Below are 19,224 nucleotides of genomic sequence, written 5' to 3' on the forward strand. Positions count from 1 at the left end.
TCCCGAGGAGATAAAACCAAAAATCATTGAAGTTCTCTACAGACATACAATGCAAATTGTGCCCATTCTAACCCTGGAGCCACACCAAAAAGTATTGACTGGCATCGGGCCCACCAGGGATCACATGCCAACTGGAGCAGGATGCAGTTCAGCTATTCCACTTCCTATGACAAGCCATGTACCAGGAATTTGGAGTAAGGGCAAAATCATGCTCTATTCTTTTTTCTTCTTGTATCAGCAGTAATTTCAAACAATAGCCTTAATGCAAAAGAGAAGAGAAGAGAAGAGAAGAGAAGAGAAGAGAAGAGAAGAGAAGAGAAGAGAAGAGAAGAGAAGAGAAGAGAAGAGAAGAGAAGAGAAGAGAAGAGAAGAGAAGAGAAGAGGTCTTGTGACTGCACCTTTTTCTATACTATTTAAAAACAACCTTCATTAGAAATCTCAACTAAGTATATTTATAATATACATCATAAGCTGAGATTACTATTAGATTCATTTTGTTTCACAGACAAAGCAAAAAGCCTTTCTTTTCTATTGCAAACTACATTTTGGAAACAAAAACTATATTATCATGGAAATGTCAAGAACATTATCTGGGTTGCCAAACCTTCAACAATCTGCCAATAAAATCTCTAACCTTCACACAATTGGAGTCAGTATTTCAAAACTAGCCACAACAGTAAATTCCTCATGTTCTGAATTTGAAGTTGACCAGAAAACCTGTGTCATAGTCCTGATGAGTCACCTAGAAAGACCTAGAAGAAAGTAAGATAGTTTTTCCTATCCAGCTGTTTGAAAGGATGTTTTTAGAATGAAGCCAACTCCAGTCCAGTTTCAAAGGCCTATATTAGAAGCCAACAATCATCTAACTATTAAAAACATTGTGTCAACAATGCACAACTTAATGAATTAAAGTTAGGTGCATACTCAAAAAGTCAGCAATATGCTTTTACTTGAGACTGTTTGCTAAGCACAATAATTTAAATACAGTTGACACTGAGTGAGAAGACAATCTGTCTAAGGAGGAAACACACACAATCAAAGTTACACCACGAGTTATTAAAAGTTCTAATTGCAGTTGAAATTGCAATTTTTATTCAGCATACTGATTCATAAGAAACAAGTAATGAAAGATTGATCACCTTTTATTTCAGAGCTTGAGTATATTAACGTGTCATTGCTACACAGTTCCTAGACAGATATGTACATGCTACATAAAGCTGTGCTTCAGGGGATATCACACCTCGTGTCTTTATGGCACGTGACAATTCAGGGTCAAGCACTATGAAAACTTTTAGAAACATGTTTTCATCAATTACTTTGAGCACTCTGACTTGGTTACTCATGGATTCTTAAGGCAAAATAAAGAATATACAGATCAGGAACCATATATAACTCCTACATATAATGAAGTATATGAAAGTATACTTCATCTCAGTTTTGCACATTAAGCTGAATCTTAGAAACTTGTACAAAAAGGCTACTTTCCGTACAATATGAAGAAAATAAGCAAACATTACTTACACATTTGTCATCTGATCCACTGGCTATAAATTGTCCACTGGGAGATACTGCAATTCCACAGGGATAGCAGCGGTTACTGTGCCCTTCAAAACGACGTTCACACCTTCAGAAAAATTTCAGTCTTATTAACACCAAGTGAGAACTAGGTTTTTTACTGCCATTTTCAATAAATCTTATTAAGTCTCATCCGTTTTTCTTAGTCTACAAATTCACTACGGCAAATCCACAAATTCAATTTTAAATACCTCTGCAGTAGGATTTTGACAAAACTGGAAGACTAAATGACTAAAACCAAGATGTGCACACAAGACCAACCCAGGACTATGCTCAAAATCATGCTTTGGCCTTTTCAGTTTACAAATGAAGATCCAGTATGTGGAATCATAACAGAAATAATTATTGCTTCCTTTTCTTACACCAAAATCTGGATATTTAATCTATGTTGCTCTATTTACATTCCTAGCTCATGCACTCATTGATGGGGTCTTGTAAATTGAAGAAAAGCAATATCCAATTGATATTCCAAACTGATAAAGCTATCTACCCTACAACCATATATAACTTCTTACCTATTTGTGTTAACGTTGTCTAAAGGAAAAAAAGTATTTAAATGTAACTCAAGGAATTAATTTCCTACTTTTCCTGCGAATATTGCAAGGTAGTATTGTGAGGCAATTTTTTATAGTTGAGTAGACCTGGCTCATTTAAAAAATAATAACATTTTTAATGAGATAAAGATTAATATCAATCTAAAAAAAAAAATTACATAATTGTAAAGAACTGTGATAGTCAACTTCAGTTTGCAGGTAGCTCTTGAGACTTTCAATAACCAATGGGCAGGCCATTGAACAACTTGCCTCTATTCAAGCTTCCTATTGACAATAAAGGAGAATACTAACATTGTAACATATATGACTTCAAAGGTTAGGCAATGGAAGACAAGTCACAGAATACATACTTGATTTAACCTCCAAAGAACTTTACTTTTTGGAAGGTAATTTAAAAGAAAACACATAAAGCATAGAACATGCTTCCCATGTTTCACAGAGTCATGTAATGATTGAGATTGGAAGGTACCTCTGGAGTTCATCTTGTCCAGCTTCCCTGCTCACCTAGAGCTGACTGCCAAGGATCATGTCCAGATGGATTTTTAGTATCTCCAAGGTGCCATGCCCCACAGCCTGCCTGGGTAATCTGTGCCAGTGCTTGGTCACTAGAAATGGTTTTGAGAATTAGTTGTTCCATCACTTTCCTAGGCATCAAGGTGAGGCTGACCAGTTCATACTTTCCTGAGATCTCCTCCTTGTGCTTTTTGAAAACAGGAGTGCCGCTTACTTTCCTTCAGTCCCCAGACACCTCTCCTGACCACCACAATTTTTTGAAGATAGCTGAGAGTGGCCTCACAAGGACATCAGTCATCAATGAGCTGAAGGCAGGCTTTAAAGAAGACTCTTCTCAGTGGTGCCCAGTGACAGGACAAGAGGCAATGGGCAAAAAGTGAAGTGCAGCAAGCTCTGTCTAAACAACTGGAAACACTTTTTTACTGAGAGTGACTGAGCTCTGGCACAGGTTTCCCAGAGAGGTTGTAGAATTTCCTTCTTTGGAGATATTCAAAAGCCATCTAAGACACAGTGATGGACAATTAGCTGTAGCTGACCCAGCTTGTGCAGTGAAGTTAGACAAGATGACCTCCAAACTTCCAACTGTAATCATATGATTCTGTGATTAAGCAGCAAAAGTAGTGTTGTGAATTTGGGGAAGTATTTAAAATATCTTAGACAGAAACAAAAATGAAGCATGTTGTGTCTCATCTGTCTGCTGTTCTCCTTCATGGTGAGATATGGTATCTCAAGATTTTGTGCACAGTTAGGTTCCTACCAAACATATCTTCATTGTGTAGAGTAGATCTCTCCTACAAGTCAATCATGTTTTCTGTGTCTCTTCTGGAGTCTAAGTTGCAGTGTTTGTGAATTTAAGAGTCCCTCAAAAAGTACAGTCCTCATTGTCTTTTCTATTATCACATGTAGAAAATGTTCATAGAAATGTTTAAAGAAAAAAAATTATTTTTGATCTTATATTTGTAAGATACAATGACATCCCATGAAAGAAATTTCCTCAAAATAAAAATAAACAAAATTCATATATCCTCTGTCCCTCTTGAATGTACTTTCAGGATCACTATTCCTCCTTAAGTAGAGCAATGGCCATCAGGACTGGTTCTCAGTGTTTAAGATCTCATTGTCAAGGCCTGTAAAAGGTAGATTCCTCACTCAATGAGGTGTTTGGTCTTCACAGAAGAGTCTCCTAATAAATCACTGCAAACAACTTCTTTTTTGAAAAGAATTTTACTCTTCTGCATCTGGGACCAATACCTCAATTACTCCACTTAAGAGCTAACAAGGTCTTTGCTTTTAGTCTACTGATGGTTTAGGGTCATCAGGGAGCAAAAGACCACTATTAGCCTCAATTACCAAAGACCTGAGAATTGCTAAAGGGCAGGGAGAGCTTAATTGTCCCTCAAGGTCCAGGACAAAACAGACCAGGCTACTCAGCTTGGGGAAGAAAACAGAAAATAATATATTGCAACAAAAACTAAAGCAAAACCATACAACCCCAAAACATAGTAAACATAACACAACACAGAGTGGTACCATGATGAAGAGTCCGACCAGCCCTTCTCCCCACTCCTCCCCTCTTCCCGGGCTCAGAGTCCTGTTTTTACCTCCTTCTCCCTGAACAGCCCGCGGGGGGGCAGGAAGTGAGGGTTTCAGTCAGTCTATTCCTGATAGCCTCTGCTGTTTGCCTCTCCTCAGGGCAGGTGGGCTCTGCACCAGTCCTCCCTGCAAGTCCGTGAGGTACCTCACACACACACACGGCAGCCCTGCACAGGCTGCTCCGATGTGCATTTATCCCAAAAGCTGCAGCTCCTCTCTGCCTCTCGTGTGGGGCTGCTCTGCGGTGTGCAGGCTCTCCAGCACGGCCTGCGCCATGGCTGCCTGCCCACACAGTCCCTTGCCCATCCCGGTGCATTCACATGGAGCTGCTGGTGGCTCTCAGTCCTGCCATGGCCCTGCATGGGTTGCAGGGGTACAGCCTGCATTCTCACCACAACTTGCAGAGGGGTCTCTGGTCTGGTGCTCCTTCCTTCCTCCTTCTCTAACTGTGGGGTTTACATGGTCATCTCTATCTTGTACCACACTTACAACCTCCTACCAGTGCTTCAAATTCCTGTCCCTAAATAGTGATGGCAGAGGCGCCAGATTGGCCCAGCCGGGCTGGAGGTGGGTCTGAACCCAGGAGCGAGTCCGAAAACTCTTTACTGGGTCTTCACTGCAACCCCTATCCCCCTGTTACCAAGCAAAAGCTGCTCCTTGCTAAACCATGACATCTACATTCCAAAATATATATCTTTTTATGTCACAAAAAACTTGCAGTATATTAGAAAAAAAAAGTCACATTTTCTGTCTTTGTAAGAGGAAGATACTAGAGTGGAACACATCTTTATAAATCGGGGAATACTCTCACAGATAAGGCTATTTCATGCTACTTGCTGCATTAAAAATGTATCTTGACTGCAAATCAAATTGGGCAGGAACAACTTTTTCCTCTAGGTAGATAATGAGCATATCTGACAGCTTAGCACAACTCTCCCATTCTTTCTTTCTAAATTAATTCCCAATTTCAGCTGTTATTGTCCATCCTACTCTTATTCAACATTACATCAGTTCCCTCAACAAGTTTCCCATCTCTATATTTCTGTGGCAAGTTTTAGAAAAGGTAGACTTAAATTGATCTTCACAATATCTCGGAAGTTGGTGCAAGGTCACTACCTTACCCTAAGAGACATGTATTCATAAAGCTTTAGAGTTCATTATTCTAAGCTGGAAGAAGAGTAACTAGAGTTGTTTTTTCCAAAAAGATCTATTCTCCTCAGTTCTTTATTCATAAGTCTATTTTGTAGATTCTTCAGAACTTTTCTTAGCTATAGTTTTAAATGAGGAGAATGTAGGAGAAGTATAAAAAGATTCAAAATCTTCATATGAAACTTTACAAATCCATACACTTCAAAGCAAATGAAGCAGGAATCTGAGTAAATCCAAAACCCACTAGCAGTGTCCAAGATTCTCTCATTTATTGGCAAGATGACCTGGCTGCGTGAGGTTGGCTGAGAGCACCAGAAAGTTAAAATACCTTTTCTTGTACCAGCTTCAGAGGAACCCATAGACTTCCTGGCACTCTCTGAAGCAATCCTGGCATGTTTCCAGATTATCAATAGTGTAAGAGAGATTCACAGCTTTATCCAGTCAGAATGATGACAATTGAAGTTGCAAAACACTCTCATCAATTTCAGGAACAAAAGGTTAAATGATTTTTTGCTGGGGTGGGGGTGGGGAAAGTAGTTTGATAACATAGAATGAATGGGAAAAAAAAATCTTCTGGAACTCAGGAAAAAAAAAAAGCGCAATATATTCAAAACTTATAAAGTTGCAGGCCAGGATAACATGTCTGAAGATTTACTCTAAGCAAAGATCAAAAAAAGAACCTGAGCATTCTGCTATGATTCCTCAGTCAATTATGAGAAAAGGAATGCATGTCAGAAGTATAACAAAAGGTATCATCATCAAAGAAGTTGAATAAAGAAACAACTGTGCAGAGTTACTCTGAAAATTATTTCCCAAGCTTTCAACTGCAGCTTTCAAGAGCATCATGTTGGAGGGTTTTTCCCTATTTAATCAGAATTTCCTACTTTAAGTATTATTAAGTATAGAACTTGTGAAGAGCAACAAGGAGATTAAACAAAAGCGACACAGTTTTCACTGTGGATGTCTAGGGCAAAAATTTAGAACAAAATCAACAAATGATAAAGTTGAGATCTTGCAGTTAGTGTTACCATGCATAACACTGCAAACAGTACAAATGAGGTGGACTTACCTTTGTTATATTTCAAGAACACTGGACAAAGATTTTACTAAACAAACCCTAGTATGGAAAATCCAAAACAATCAAAGAGAGGTCATTCCAGAGGGACCATTCACAACACAGTAATGGCTGATGCACTAACTTCACAAATCAACAACTTTAAGAGATTAAAGGTACTGGCCCACCATAAGATTGTTTAGGAACTAATCTCTCCTGTAAGCACCCAACAGTGCAAGGGATGGACTGGATTTGATTGGGCAAGACCTATGAACCAAAAAAAAAAGCAGACATTTTCAATCTGTGTAACTGTATTGTAGACCTAACACCTCAGCAGAGATTTGTTCCAGGTTCATATAGAGCTTTCCAAATTCAGCCATTCCACATTTATTTATGTGAAAAACACCTGGTGAACACATTAGGAAAAAGTGAACAGTTTTCTTCCTTATAAGAATTCAAGAATAGACTTTAAAATATGGAAGACTCAACTCTGGTCTGAATAGTGAGAGAAAATTTTAGTTTTTAAAATTGTGGGAGTTTTGTTTTTCTGAAAGTTACAAGCAAGTAAAAACCAATTATTTTTCTCTGTTTCTTCTCCACAAGTTACTGCCATCAATCACTAATGTGTAACATATACACACATACGCACAATATCTAATATGCACCCTTAAAATGTGTGTCATTAAGGACTTAAGTTACTTTTTTTGAAGTTTGGCAAATAGAACACAGTGGACACTAGAATACACCAACTTTGCCAAATTAAATATGGAGCAAGAACATATATAAATGATTCCCCTCTTTCCAGAACAGATTCACTTAATTGATTGCCCAGATTTTACACTTTTAACTATTTTACCATTTATTACCTCCTCCACTTATGTTAGTATTTAGAAATAAAGACAGATAAGCGATCTGTGAAAAGCTTTCTACTTTTTCATTACTCTTCAGCAACACAGTTTGAGCAGCTTATTAGAAAAACATAAGAAGGTAACATATTCCAACCCCAGCAGTCTCTAGTTTCATTACTGTCTGACATTCAGTGCAGGTAATACAGCAACACTTTTGGCAAGAACATATATGCCCCCTATAGATTTAGTGTATTCTCATAACAGAGAAATGGAAATAAATGAAAGGCTCATTAAGTATTAACTGAATAGAAAATTCAGTACTAGAAAAATTATATTATCCAAAAAATGTGTTTACATATACAATCTCTTTTTTAACGTAATTCTTCTAGCCTGCACAATAGATTGTCCCACATATTTCCTTTCCCAAGCAATGTTTACTCTCCACTGCTCTGTCCCACAGCTTTCCAGAGTACAACACTGGAAAGTTTTTAGAAAGAGTAGCATTTTATTCTGAGTTTATAACAATGTATGATGCAAATCTTTAGCACTATATACAGGATTTGTAATAATAGTGTTACAATTATATTTCTATTCAACAGATGAACCATAAATTTTACCTCATTTAATAGTAATGACATGCTGGTTTTGAGATACTGTTAGCATTCAGTTCAACATACTATTCCATATATACAATGAGATCTACAAATGTAGGTAAAAATGGGTGATAAATCTTGACCATTTAATGTCTTTCCAGCATTTTGTTTAGTCTTTTAAAGTTAGTAAATTCTAAACCCTTAAAAAAACCTTTAAATTTCTAAAGGCTTGATTGTAGATCTGATTCCACATCCAAATTTCTACTGGTACATTACAGCAAGTGTGACAAGTTTGAATAAAACATGTCTCTTTATTGCAAGGAATTTAATTCACCCTTACCTCAGTGTTCTTAAATCCCACAGCTTGATGCCATCACCTGCAGCTGTGGTCATGAAAAGATTGTAAGCTTCATGTTGCTGTGTACAGAAGGATGATCCCTGTAAAACATGAAGTCAGTATCAGGTAACTGTTCTTGTGGTGCTAAATATTTATAGAATCACAAAATCATAGAATGTTTCAAATTGGAAGGGACCCATAGGGATCATTGAGTCTAACTCCCTGCTCCTTGTGGGACTACCTAAAATTAAACCATATGACTAAGAGCATCATCCTGATGCTCCTTGAACGCTGACGCATTTGGTACCATGACTACTTCTCTGGGGAGCCCGTTCCAGTAACTGACCATCTTCTCAGTGAAGAATTTTGTCCATTTAAAAATAAACAAGAAATGTTTGTTAGGTTATGTGAATAAAAGCTTGCCTGCACACACATAAAGTAGCACAGAGGAAAGTTGGGATGTGGAGAAACTCCCATAACCTAATCAGAGAAATGGAGCACTGCCTTGACTCCTCTAGGGGTGCCACTCACCACAATGAGTCAACAGGACAGGTACTCTGGGTCATCTCGCAGATTGACAGGGATTATTACCTGTAAGCGTATGGGATCCATTATGAATGTAGGAGAAGATCATTTTGTGATCGCGGAAGATGTTATGGGATGTTTAGGGGAGGAAATAAGAGCAGGGAAACGGAGGGATCAAAGAGTAATCCAACATTTAATTATAAACCATGTTTAGCCCTTCCGTAAGTGGGCCCAGTTTCCACTGACTTCAGCAGCAATTACATTCATCCATAACAGGACGGATTTTGGCTTTGTACTTTTATATAATTAAATCCACTTTATCTTTAAACCTCTGATTTTTTAACATTCATGTTGGCAAATCCTGGCCCTTTTGCTGGCTGCAAACTTCTTTCTCCAGGGAACTAAATCTAAACAGTTAAAACTCCTCTTTCCTTTCCCCACCATTCACATTCTTGATTTGGCTGAATACATCACAGAAACCTCAAGGTCATTTCCCGCAATCAGTTCTTGACTGCCAGGAATCTTCTATTCATTATGAAAACTGGTGTAGAGCTGGAAAATGCTCTAGTATTTAGTCAGGAGAATTCCTCAAATGGCAAGACAAAGTGGGGAACTCAGCATTAAAAACACTATAGGAGTTTTCATGTCTTTCCTTCAAGCAGGTTTCCTTCCTAAACTAAGGATTACCACAGTCTGCTTTAACAGATGAGCTAAAATAAACTGTGCAACAGGGTTTCCAACAAAGTCTATACATTCTCACATTAGCTGCATGTAACTATAAAAAGTAATTGTCAACAGCAGTTGTCCAAAGGATAGTATTCATTAAAAGTTAGAGTGCCCTTTCTTTTTGTGTTTTTAAAATTTTTACTCACCATCCTTTCCTCAATCAGCAGTGATCACAGATCCTATCGCAAAAAGTTCTACAGACACATACATATTTACCTCATGTACTACTCCTTTAATTTTGACTACACTAACAGTAATATAGGTAAAAAGTGTAATTCCTTTGTTCCTTTCCTGTCCTGACATTTTGTCAGTACTATGTCAGTACTTTCTTCAAACTATATTTACTACTGAATAGTGCTGCAGAAGCCAAGAAAATATATACTAGTTGGGACAATATGCAAAGAGAACTTTATTTATCCTTTTGTGTTTTTATAGTCCATTAATTTATTACAAACTATCATTTATGAGAATCTAATGCAAAAATAGCCTATTCCATATATTCTTTCTTTCTGACTATATTCTTTTCCCTTGCCTATGCCCTATTATCTTGGAAGTGGAAGGGGTTGGAAGGGACCTTTAGAGATCATCTAGTCCAATCCCCCTGCAGAAGCAGGGTCACCTAGATCAGGTTGCATAGGAACATGTCCAGGCGGATCTTGAAGACCTCTTGTCAGCCTCTCTCTAGACTAACCACATTGCAACTTCCATATAAAACTTGGCCTCAAGAAGGACATGGTACACCAGAATCCTTATCTCATTCACTAATTCCATACAAGCACAACTGATAGCTGTCACTATGGCTAGGAAGTTAACTGCCTGAAACATCTAAGCAGCCTCTTATATTTTTCAGCCTTTCCATCACATACATTTCCTAATTAATGGACCAATCAATTTGGAATCAAAAAGGCCTCAGTGGAAAACTAGAAACTTTGCTGTTTCTCTGAAAATGTATGTAACCTACACCAGTGTTTGCCAGGAAAACATGATACTGTCCAAATATTTGTGGCTGATACTGATAGATTCCCGTTCAAAGAATATGTCTTGCAGCACTACAAATGTATTGCTAACCCTAAAGCTCTGAATCTCTGTGGTCTGATCTCAAATTGCCATCTATTTCTGTATCTCAGAGGTTCCTGTACTCTAAGTCAGGAACACAAATTTGGTATTTCGATCAACTCATTTTGCTAGGTTTCTTAAAAGTTAGTATGCAAAGCAATGGAACCAGGAAAAGTCACTAATACTTTGTTAATCATTGATTAATCAGTTTTCATTAGGTGATCTTATGCATCAAACCAAGATTATCAAGTTGGAAAACACTGGTTGAATAAAACTTACAGTAGTGTAAATCCATTATTGGCTCAGGATATTCACTTTGTCAGGCTTGGCATTAGATGGATAAAGACTACTTATCAGAGTGAGATGAAGTTACTATGGCAAGAAAAGCAAGACATGCTCATCTCTTCAGGAACTTAGTGACATCACTTGGGTCTAGTAACACCCTGTGCTAAAATATCATAAGCAGTTCCAAGAGTAGAGTCTAGAAACCAAACACAGACTTCAGGGAAAAGAGTAGAAGGTCCCTCACAACAGTCTATCACTGAGAAGTTGGAGACTTCCATCAGTCTTCTAAGGGTGAAGAGAACAATGAACCTCTTTCCACCATCTCTTAAGTAAACACTTAGCTTATTTTTTATTTCATGTATATTTATTTCATAGCATTACCACCACATCTCCACAGTACCATGTTTTTAGCTCAGTTTCCTGATGCAATGATGCTTACGCAACTATACTGTCTGTTGATTCCTACTCACAATTTTTGTAACCTGTTTCACTACTTAAATACAATCTGAGATGATAATTACTTTTCCACACGATACACATAAATGAGTAATTATCACGCAGAAATTCAAACCAGCATAGCCATTATTAAGGAAAGTTACTTTGTTTGACAAGCCACTAACCAGCCAGCACAGGAGTAATTCAGAACAAGAGTGAAGTATGCCATGCCTCTCAGTCAACTAGTAATAAGGATGTGAAAAGAAGATAAGGTTATGAAAGGATAGCAGTGTTTAGAGAACATAGGGAGCAACACTGAAAGTTGCATGTGGTGGGGATGTGAGAGTTACAAAGAACACAATAGTAAAATCAGAATTTTTATAGTGGATTTGGAAGATGATATTTTAGGGCATAGACTTAAAATCCTATAGAAAGGATGCTTAATTAGTTTTGTTACTGCTGGAAGAACCTGTATACAAAGAAAGACAAGCTTTTATCATTATATAGCATGCTCCAAGCACTTAGAGGAATTTAGTGCCAAGATTTTGGGGAAACAAAAATACATTGAAGTTTGGAAGAATAAACATTAATATGCTCAATTAAATCAAGATTATAGATATTCTAAGCAAGCACTACAAGGCCTAAAGTAACTTAATTGTGTAAACTTTAATCATATAGGGAGATTCAAGGGCTAGGCATGTCTTTTGTAGTTTCCTCTCCTGGACTTGGGTAAGCTAAGTTGCACTATTTTGGAGCCAGAACTAAGTGTCCTTTATATATATAATACTAAGTAACTAATCTACTGATCTAAAGTAGACAAATGGGAAGTAATGTCCCACAAGTAATACAAATACCTAAATGAAAATCTCATAGTAAGCACACTACTAAAGAATTTCTTCCCTAGATGAAGGAAAGTTTGTTACAATTTTGCCCAGCTTCTTTTTAATGTTTTTCTTCACCCAATCCTTTAAATTTGTCACAGTCCCATAAGTATAGCTCTAAAATAGCCCTTTTATAAATTTCAGAATTTCTATCTCCCATCTGAGAGATGCTTGCTACAGTCTTACTCTGATTTCCCTTCCCTGATATTGACAACATAACAAAAACTCACAACGCAAAAAACTGTTTTGTACAATATACTGTTCTGTACAATATAAAACCTGAAGAAATGACAATCAAGTCACTGAAATACTACAGATGGAAAGGTCTAGTGTGAAAATATTTATATTTCACAAATATGTAGGCAAACGTATATACAGTGTATATATATAGACATGTGTTACTTTAAACCACTGTTGCAATTTAAGGGTAGCATTAAGACATTTAGCTATATCTCCAGTTAACAAAGATAAAGAAGGAAAGACTGATTACAGCAACATATACTTTCCAGCATGATGTGATGCTAGTGTGAAGATATATTTTCACTGTATTCATTATTCTTCATCTCACTATAAACATGTAACAACATAGGGCAGCTTCTTATCGTGTGAAAATATGGAAACAACTGTCTTTAAGGTTTACCACTCAAGATTTTTTTCTTACTTTTCTCTGCTACAAGTTACAGTGATGACTGTTTTTTCCTCAGCTTCCATGCAATTTTATTACTTTTCTTCAGCATTATACTATTGATTCGTTTAATTTCTGAAGTAATCCTTTGTATGAAAAGCTGAATTTAAAATGGAAGACTTTCTAACTGTGCTACTGCATTTCATTTAAAGATGTTTACAAATATTCTTCATGCTGAAGCAGACGTTGCAGCCTTCTGGAAGTGAACTTTACTGATGCTGCTCCCTTTATTTCCCTGAATCCTCCTCCCTCGTGGTCATTATCTGCCCAAACCTAGCTGCTTCTAGTTCTTGCAGCGGTCTCCTCTGGACCTTTGCAAGACACTAAGGTTCAAGGAGGTGAGAGATGAAGACATAATCAGAGTAAAAGAGAACTGGGAACAACAGTAATCTACATGGTTGTGGATGATTGAAACACTATCAACCTTCTATCATCCTTCTCGGGAGAAGGATTCTACTAGAATGAAGGAATTTAGAATGAGAAGGAGGAGAAAGTAAAGAGGCTGTAGCAAGTAAAGAGGTAGAATTGAAGGCTTATAGGTGCAGAGTCAGAGCACCTGTAATGACAGAGAGATGTGGCCTAGCATCAGCCGGTGAAATAGGTTTGCAGATGTAAACTGGTCAAGTGACACAGGATCAGACGTACGTGTGTCAGTCATAGGTTAGTTATTCCAAATCTTCAGCGAACTGTCAGGAAGCTTCTGTCAGTACAGTCACAAGAGTGACAAGATAGAAAATAAGCTGGAAGCTCCATCTGGTTGCTGCCACTGTTCTCATCTCCAAGAAGATGAAAGAGAGACAGCAAGAATGCGCTGAACCACCACCAGATTCTGAAAAGAAGGACTACTCCAGAAACTTGCTAGACTAAAATGGCAAACATTCCATGTACTTATTCAAATTATGTACACTGTATGACTACATACCCTAAGTTCATCTGTAGCATTTCACAAGGTGTTAATGGGAACAGAGATTACCTTGCCTAATTCACGGAGAAGTTTTCATCAACTGTACTTAACATCAGTACAGAGGCTGCAGATTAAATATTTCAACCTAATAAGAGTCAGGAAGATTCAACACATTCCTGCTAGAAAAAAAAATAAACTCTGCAAAGTAATGGTTCAGTAGGGTGGTTTTTCATTTTCAGCATACCATTACTGGATAAAGACTCTATTACACTGATAACTGCCACTGCAACAAGACATGTGCTACTGCTATATGCTACTATACGTTAAGTGATGGTTCTGACCACCTACAGTCATTAGAATTTGAAGGCAGGGAGGGGAGTGCAAGTAGGGGAGTTGAATGCAACGATTTTGGACAGTATATTTTGGGCAGATTTCAAGAATAGCAACTGTAAAGAAATCTCCTCTGGCTTCAAGGCAATTACTGCAGATTTTTATATATAAAACAAAGGTTACTTGATTCTTTAGAGACAGAAGACATTTACATCAATTTTAACAGACCACAGAGAGATTTTCAAAATTAGGCAGGAGAGTGAAGCAAACAGACCATGGATTCAGTTGACAGTTAAATGTTTGAATCTTCTTCTGAAGATTTCCCTACAGTGCATTCTAAATCTCTGTAGTGTCATGCAGATAACCTGTACCTTTACAGAAACATTGATATAGCAGCAGCTTATATGTTTATTTAATTTTCACTACCAGTCTATGTCTCATAGTAACAAAGTCATACAGGCATAAATGTATTTTTACTTTTAGGGTACTAAAATTCTAAAAAGAAACAGGAATTGCAGACATCTATTAAAGTGGATACCCTACCCTATTTTCTATTAAGAGATATACTGTGTAACAGTCAGTGCAGCCAAAACTTGTATATGAATATGCATATATATATGTACATTTGCAATATTTCCTGCTCTGGAAGGTGATTCAGAATACTATTCTATTATACATCAGACAGTCTCCTGTGACAAGAACATATTCCAAATTAGATAGGAAGCTTAATCAAGTACACTGCAGGCTGAGACTAACTTCACACATTGACAATTGTTACAAACATTCTCTAGAATGGACCAAAAGAACAATTTAAAATCTAAGTCATTACATTGCAAATTATGTATAGTTGCTTACAGTTGCTGCTGTCAAAAAACATAAATAACAGAATATTGTGCTGTTTGCTTCTATTTCTAGAATATCCTACATATTTAATAATTTACTAACAGGTTTCTCCCATACTGTATCATAGTATGTCTTCCTTAGTGTTTTACAAAATCTTCTACATAGATTTTCATTTATTTATTTAAAGAATATATGTCCTGATTGTCTCCACTTTCTACTGTCCAGGTACTGTCCAAAGCAGTCTTGGAACATGGGAAATGATTTGCATGAATCTAAACCAGAATTGCATGCACTAATGAGCATTCAGTCCACGAAATAAGACTAGGGCTAGTCCAAAGGAAAGGCTTCATAAATTTTGTTGTGTTTGCACTGGATCCTCATCATCATTTCAGTCCACAAGATTAGCTTCTATTGCACCATGCCTCATCACTAGCTAACCTTAGATTACAATGTGTTTCACATTTTAAACATGATATAATTTACACACAGCATTCTACATATTTTTATATCTATAAAATATTTTAGCATATTATCTTAGTGTAAATGCACTGAATTATATTTAGCAAATTTATACAACTGAAAACAGTTGATGTGTAATTTTCCTATTGACTTATCTAAAGTATTCATTTAATATAACTGAAAAAAAGAGAACCTCAATCTATTTTTTTTTTTAAAGGAGTCAATTTTCTTTGCTATACTACATACCTCTAGGTTTTGTCTCAAGTGAATAATTGCAGATGGCTTAAAAGTTTTTCTTGATTAAATAACCTGAAGCCACTAAGCTGACCAGGCAAAAAGAGAAGCCAGAACTTTAAGCCTGTATGTGTTCCAAATAGTACTGAAATAGCCAGCACAATTTTAAGTGTTTTACCAGATAACAACTCTCAGAAAAACCCACAAGGAGTTCTACAAAAGTAGTAATAAGTAACTTTTTTAAACCCACAGAAGCAAAGACTTTCCAGCTGGGAATGAAGAACCATACTCAACCAAACCTAGCACAGCAGACGTTCCAGTGTGTACAGTATCATAAAACCTCCAAACATTCTAATCAATCTTCAAGCAAAAAAAAAAGAGCAAGCAAGAGGGTTTTTAAGTCATCTATTGCAGTACTGAGAAATGTCTGTTCTTGATGTTGCTGTTTCTGAAGTTTCAGGATAAACAAAACAACTTCAGATTCAACTTTCAAGGAGAACTGTTACATAAGCAAAAGTTCCTGTTGAACTACAATGTTACATTCTCAGACAAGAAAGGCAAAGGGTAGCATACAGTTTCCTAACAGCAAACTTGTTATTCTCACTGCTCTCTGCTTTCTACTAGAGAACAAATGAGGTCCCAGTACCTTTATCACAGAGACTTATGACCTTGCTTGTCCTCCCTATCATATAATAAACTTTATCAATTGATATCAATTATATTTTTAGCCTCGCATTTCTTTTTTTGCAGTGATACTACATATAAAATTCAATGAAGTATATACCTTATTTTGGCAAATCTGATGGATTGATCTAGTATGAGCTTCAGGTATCACTGCTGCACTACAGCCTGCATTGAGGTCAAAAACTTCCAGTGCTCGGTTGCTGCCAGCTGCAAGTACAATATCTGTACAGTTCTCTGTGTTAAAGTGATATAAAGGAACAAAAGTATATAGATAGACAAAAAGATAGATAAATAGATATCAAGATTTGGTGCTCTATGAGTAGTACCAGAAATTTTACAGTCATAACTTTTTTTCCAAGGCTGAAGTTCATCAACACAAATCTACAGTATTTTTACTGTAACAGAGAAATAACAGTTGAGAAACAAATTCTAAGTTGTTGAGAAACAAAATCTGCTGAAGTTATTTCCACGTCATTAAGTCCAAAGAACTATAAAAAAAGTAAGAAATGCAAAGGATACAAGAGTAAAAATCATTTACTGCTGAAAGGCTGGTAATCTCCATTGTTGAAGCCATAGAAAATTTCTGTACCAATTTGTAAACACTTCTTTGTCTGTATCTGGAAAAGATATTAAATGAACACTCGTGTTAATTAAGTTATGACCTGTGGCCAACAATAAACTCCCATTGGAATCACAAAGCAAAACAAAATGCTTTATTTCCCTATTAAAAATGAAAGCCACAAACCTTTTGACTTGTTGCTGAACTCTATTAAAAAACGTGGGAAGAAAACTCATTTGGATGAAAACAAAAATGATATTTCTATACATAAAGTAGATCTTTCATCAATGTGAAACTCTAAAATAATCCTGTATGTATACTGAAAGTATCAAAGAGAAAAAAATAAAATGAAAGAGCAGAAATACCACTAGTTTCAATACAGCATTTCATGTCCTCATCATAGGAGCAATAAGAAAGAAAATGTAGTTAGGGGGGAAAGAATAATTTCACTTTTATGGGAACAGAAACAGGGGCTGATCACACACTACCACGGACATGTGGCTTCCCAACATACACTGGACTCTTCAAGGTCCTGTGGGATATCTGCCAGCTCCATGCAGACGTTGCAAACATGTTGTTATGCCCTCTAAAATGGCTTCAGTCTTATTTGTACTACACAACGCAGAACTCTGTTGTGATTCAATCTGATTAGACCTTTCTGTTTATTGAAATATATCAGCACAGATGAAATGGATCTGATCTTAAATCCACCAAAGTCCAAGTGTTTTTACATGGATGTAGACATGGACATGCAAATGTTAAGCAAGAAGAATGCATCATTTCCATAGAAGTCACCACCTAAGATGATAAACAGAGTTATTAATAACTGTACTGGGTGTATCTGGTGTGCAGTTAATTTTATTCATAGGATTTAGCTATTGCTGAACAATGCCTGCTCAGGATTAAGATATTTTGTGCTTCTCACTGTGCCCCCAGAGTGAGCAGTCTGGGGCAGTGTAAGAGGTCAAAGAGGGAGATAGCCATGTCCATTTACCAGAATTATCTAAAAAGATTTCAAAACATATAACATCAAGCGCAGCAACAAACCTGGGGTGGGAGAATTTTAGTATATTTAAGACCTTACATGTTTTGGATAGAATGCATTTGCTACATGTTCTATACACATTCAACTCAAAGTGCAAGTCAACTAAAATTCAGGCAGGCAACACACTGAGACAAACCCTGTACCTTAGTTCTTATATCTTACAGATTAAAGTTTACATAACAATTTGGGTTACATTTTTATCATTTTAATAAAGTGGGATTTAACAGGCAACACAGAATACAATTAGATTGTCAAAGAAAGGTATTATATAACTCAAAAGGTCACACGGCAAAATCTTAAAACACTCACCTGTAATATATAAGAACAAAATTTGAGAATAAAAATTTATATTGAAACATAAGCAAAAGTGTACAATCTACATTATCATTTAGAATAATTTCATGTTTTCTATAGAAAAGATTGTGATATTCCTCTTGTTTAGGAATTAATCCAAGGAATTAATCCAGTAAAGGTCAGAAGACATAATGTTTATCAAGATAAAGGTGTGAATAGTACACAAAAGAAAAGCTTTTTAGATTATTGAAATATATTAACAGCTTATAATTAAGAAGGTGCATTTAACAGATTAACTGTGCTTTTGTTGCAGAAAATCAACAGATTTATGTCAATATAACAAGGGTTACTTTTTAAGTAAAAAAGAGAACATAGTAACAAGTAAGAAATCTTCAAAAGGAAATAAAACCAGGTTTTATTCTTCTATCAGAAGTGAATTCTGAAAATAGAATTATAAACAACTAGCTTAAGAATTCCACCTCAGATCTGGCCACTTTCCATAGATAAATTTGACAGTCTGCCATTAGCAAAGCTAATTCCTTTGTTGCATGATTCCCAATACAAATGCACTGTCATTGACAGTTTGTGAAGTGGTTTTCAGCTGTTCCGAAACACTACAAGCCCTTAGAAAACGTTGCACTGATGGACAGGTGTTTGACATGAATATAGACAAAATTCTACCTCACAAATAAACTGAAGAGGTTATTGTAGCACAAAAATGGACTACAAAAATGTCTAAATTAGACCAACACCTCTTTAAACTACAAAAAAGCTTGTGGAAGAGGGAAAAAAAAAAAAGGATGAACGGTATTTTCTTACTGTATTTTTCCAGGTCTCAAATTCTATACACAGCACACAATCTCAGCTGACAATCCTACAGATCAGTTATCCAAATAAAATCACATTTCTGTTGATAAACACAAACTTCAATTCTGTCCTATTTTAATGCCTCCAATCACTAGAATTCTGACAACAGTGTAAATGAGCAATCTCTATAATCTCTTCTATCCTGCATACTTTGGGGATGTAATCATTCTTGGGGAATACGTTTACAGTATTTGGT

The 19,224-nt window shown here is 36.4% G+C and overlaps 1 protein-coding gene across 1 annotated transcript in view; it reads right to left on the bottom strand.

Annotated features, from left to right (window-relative positions):
- WDR27 (WD repeat domain 27) overlaps positions 1-19,224 on the bottom strand; it is a 61,891-nt gene that overhangs the window by 10,114 nt on the left and 32,553 nt on the right. The window contains exons 19-22 of the mRNA XM_010198880.2: positions 16,783-16,880; positions 16,364-16,485; positions 8,220-8,317; positions 1,522-1,624 (exon numbers count right to left, since the gene is read on the bottom strand). Of these exons, the coding sequence (XP_010197182.2) occupies positions 1,522-1,624; positions 8,220-8,317; positions 16,364-16,485; positions 16,783-16,880 (421 nt within the window). The remainder of the gene's footprint in view (positions 1-1,521; positions 1,625-8,219; positions 8,318-16,363; positions 16,486-16,782; positions 16,881-19,224) is intronic.

The sequence above is a fragment of the Colius striatus genome, chromosome 2 (genome assembly GCF_028858725.1).
Source record: "Colius striatus isolate bColStr4 chromosome 2, bColStr4.1.hap1, whole genome shotgun sequence".
NCBI classification, from domain to species: domain Eukaryota; kingdom Metazoa; phylum Chordata; class Aves; order Coliiformes; family Coliidae; genus Colius; species Colius striatus.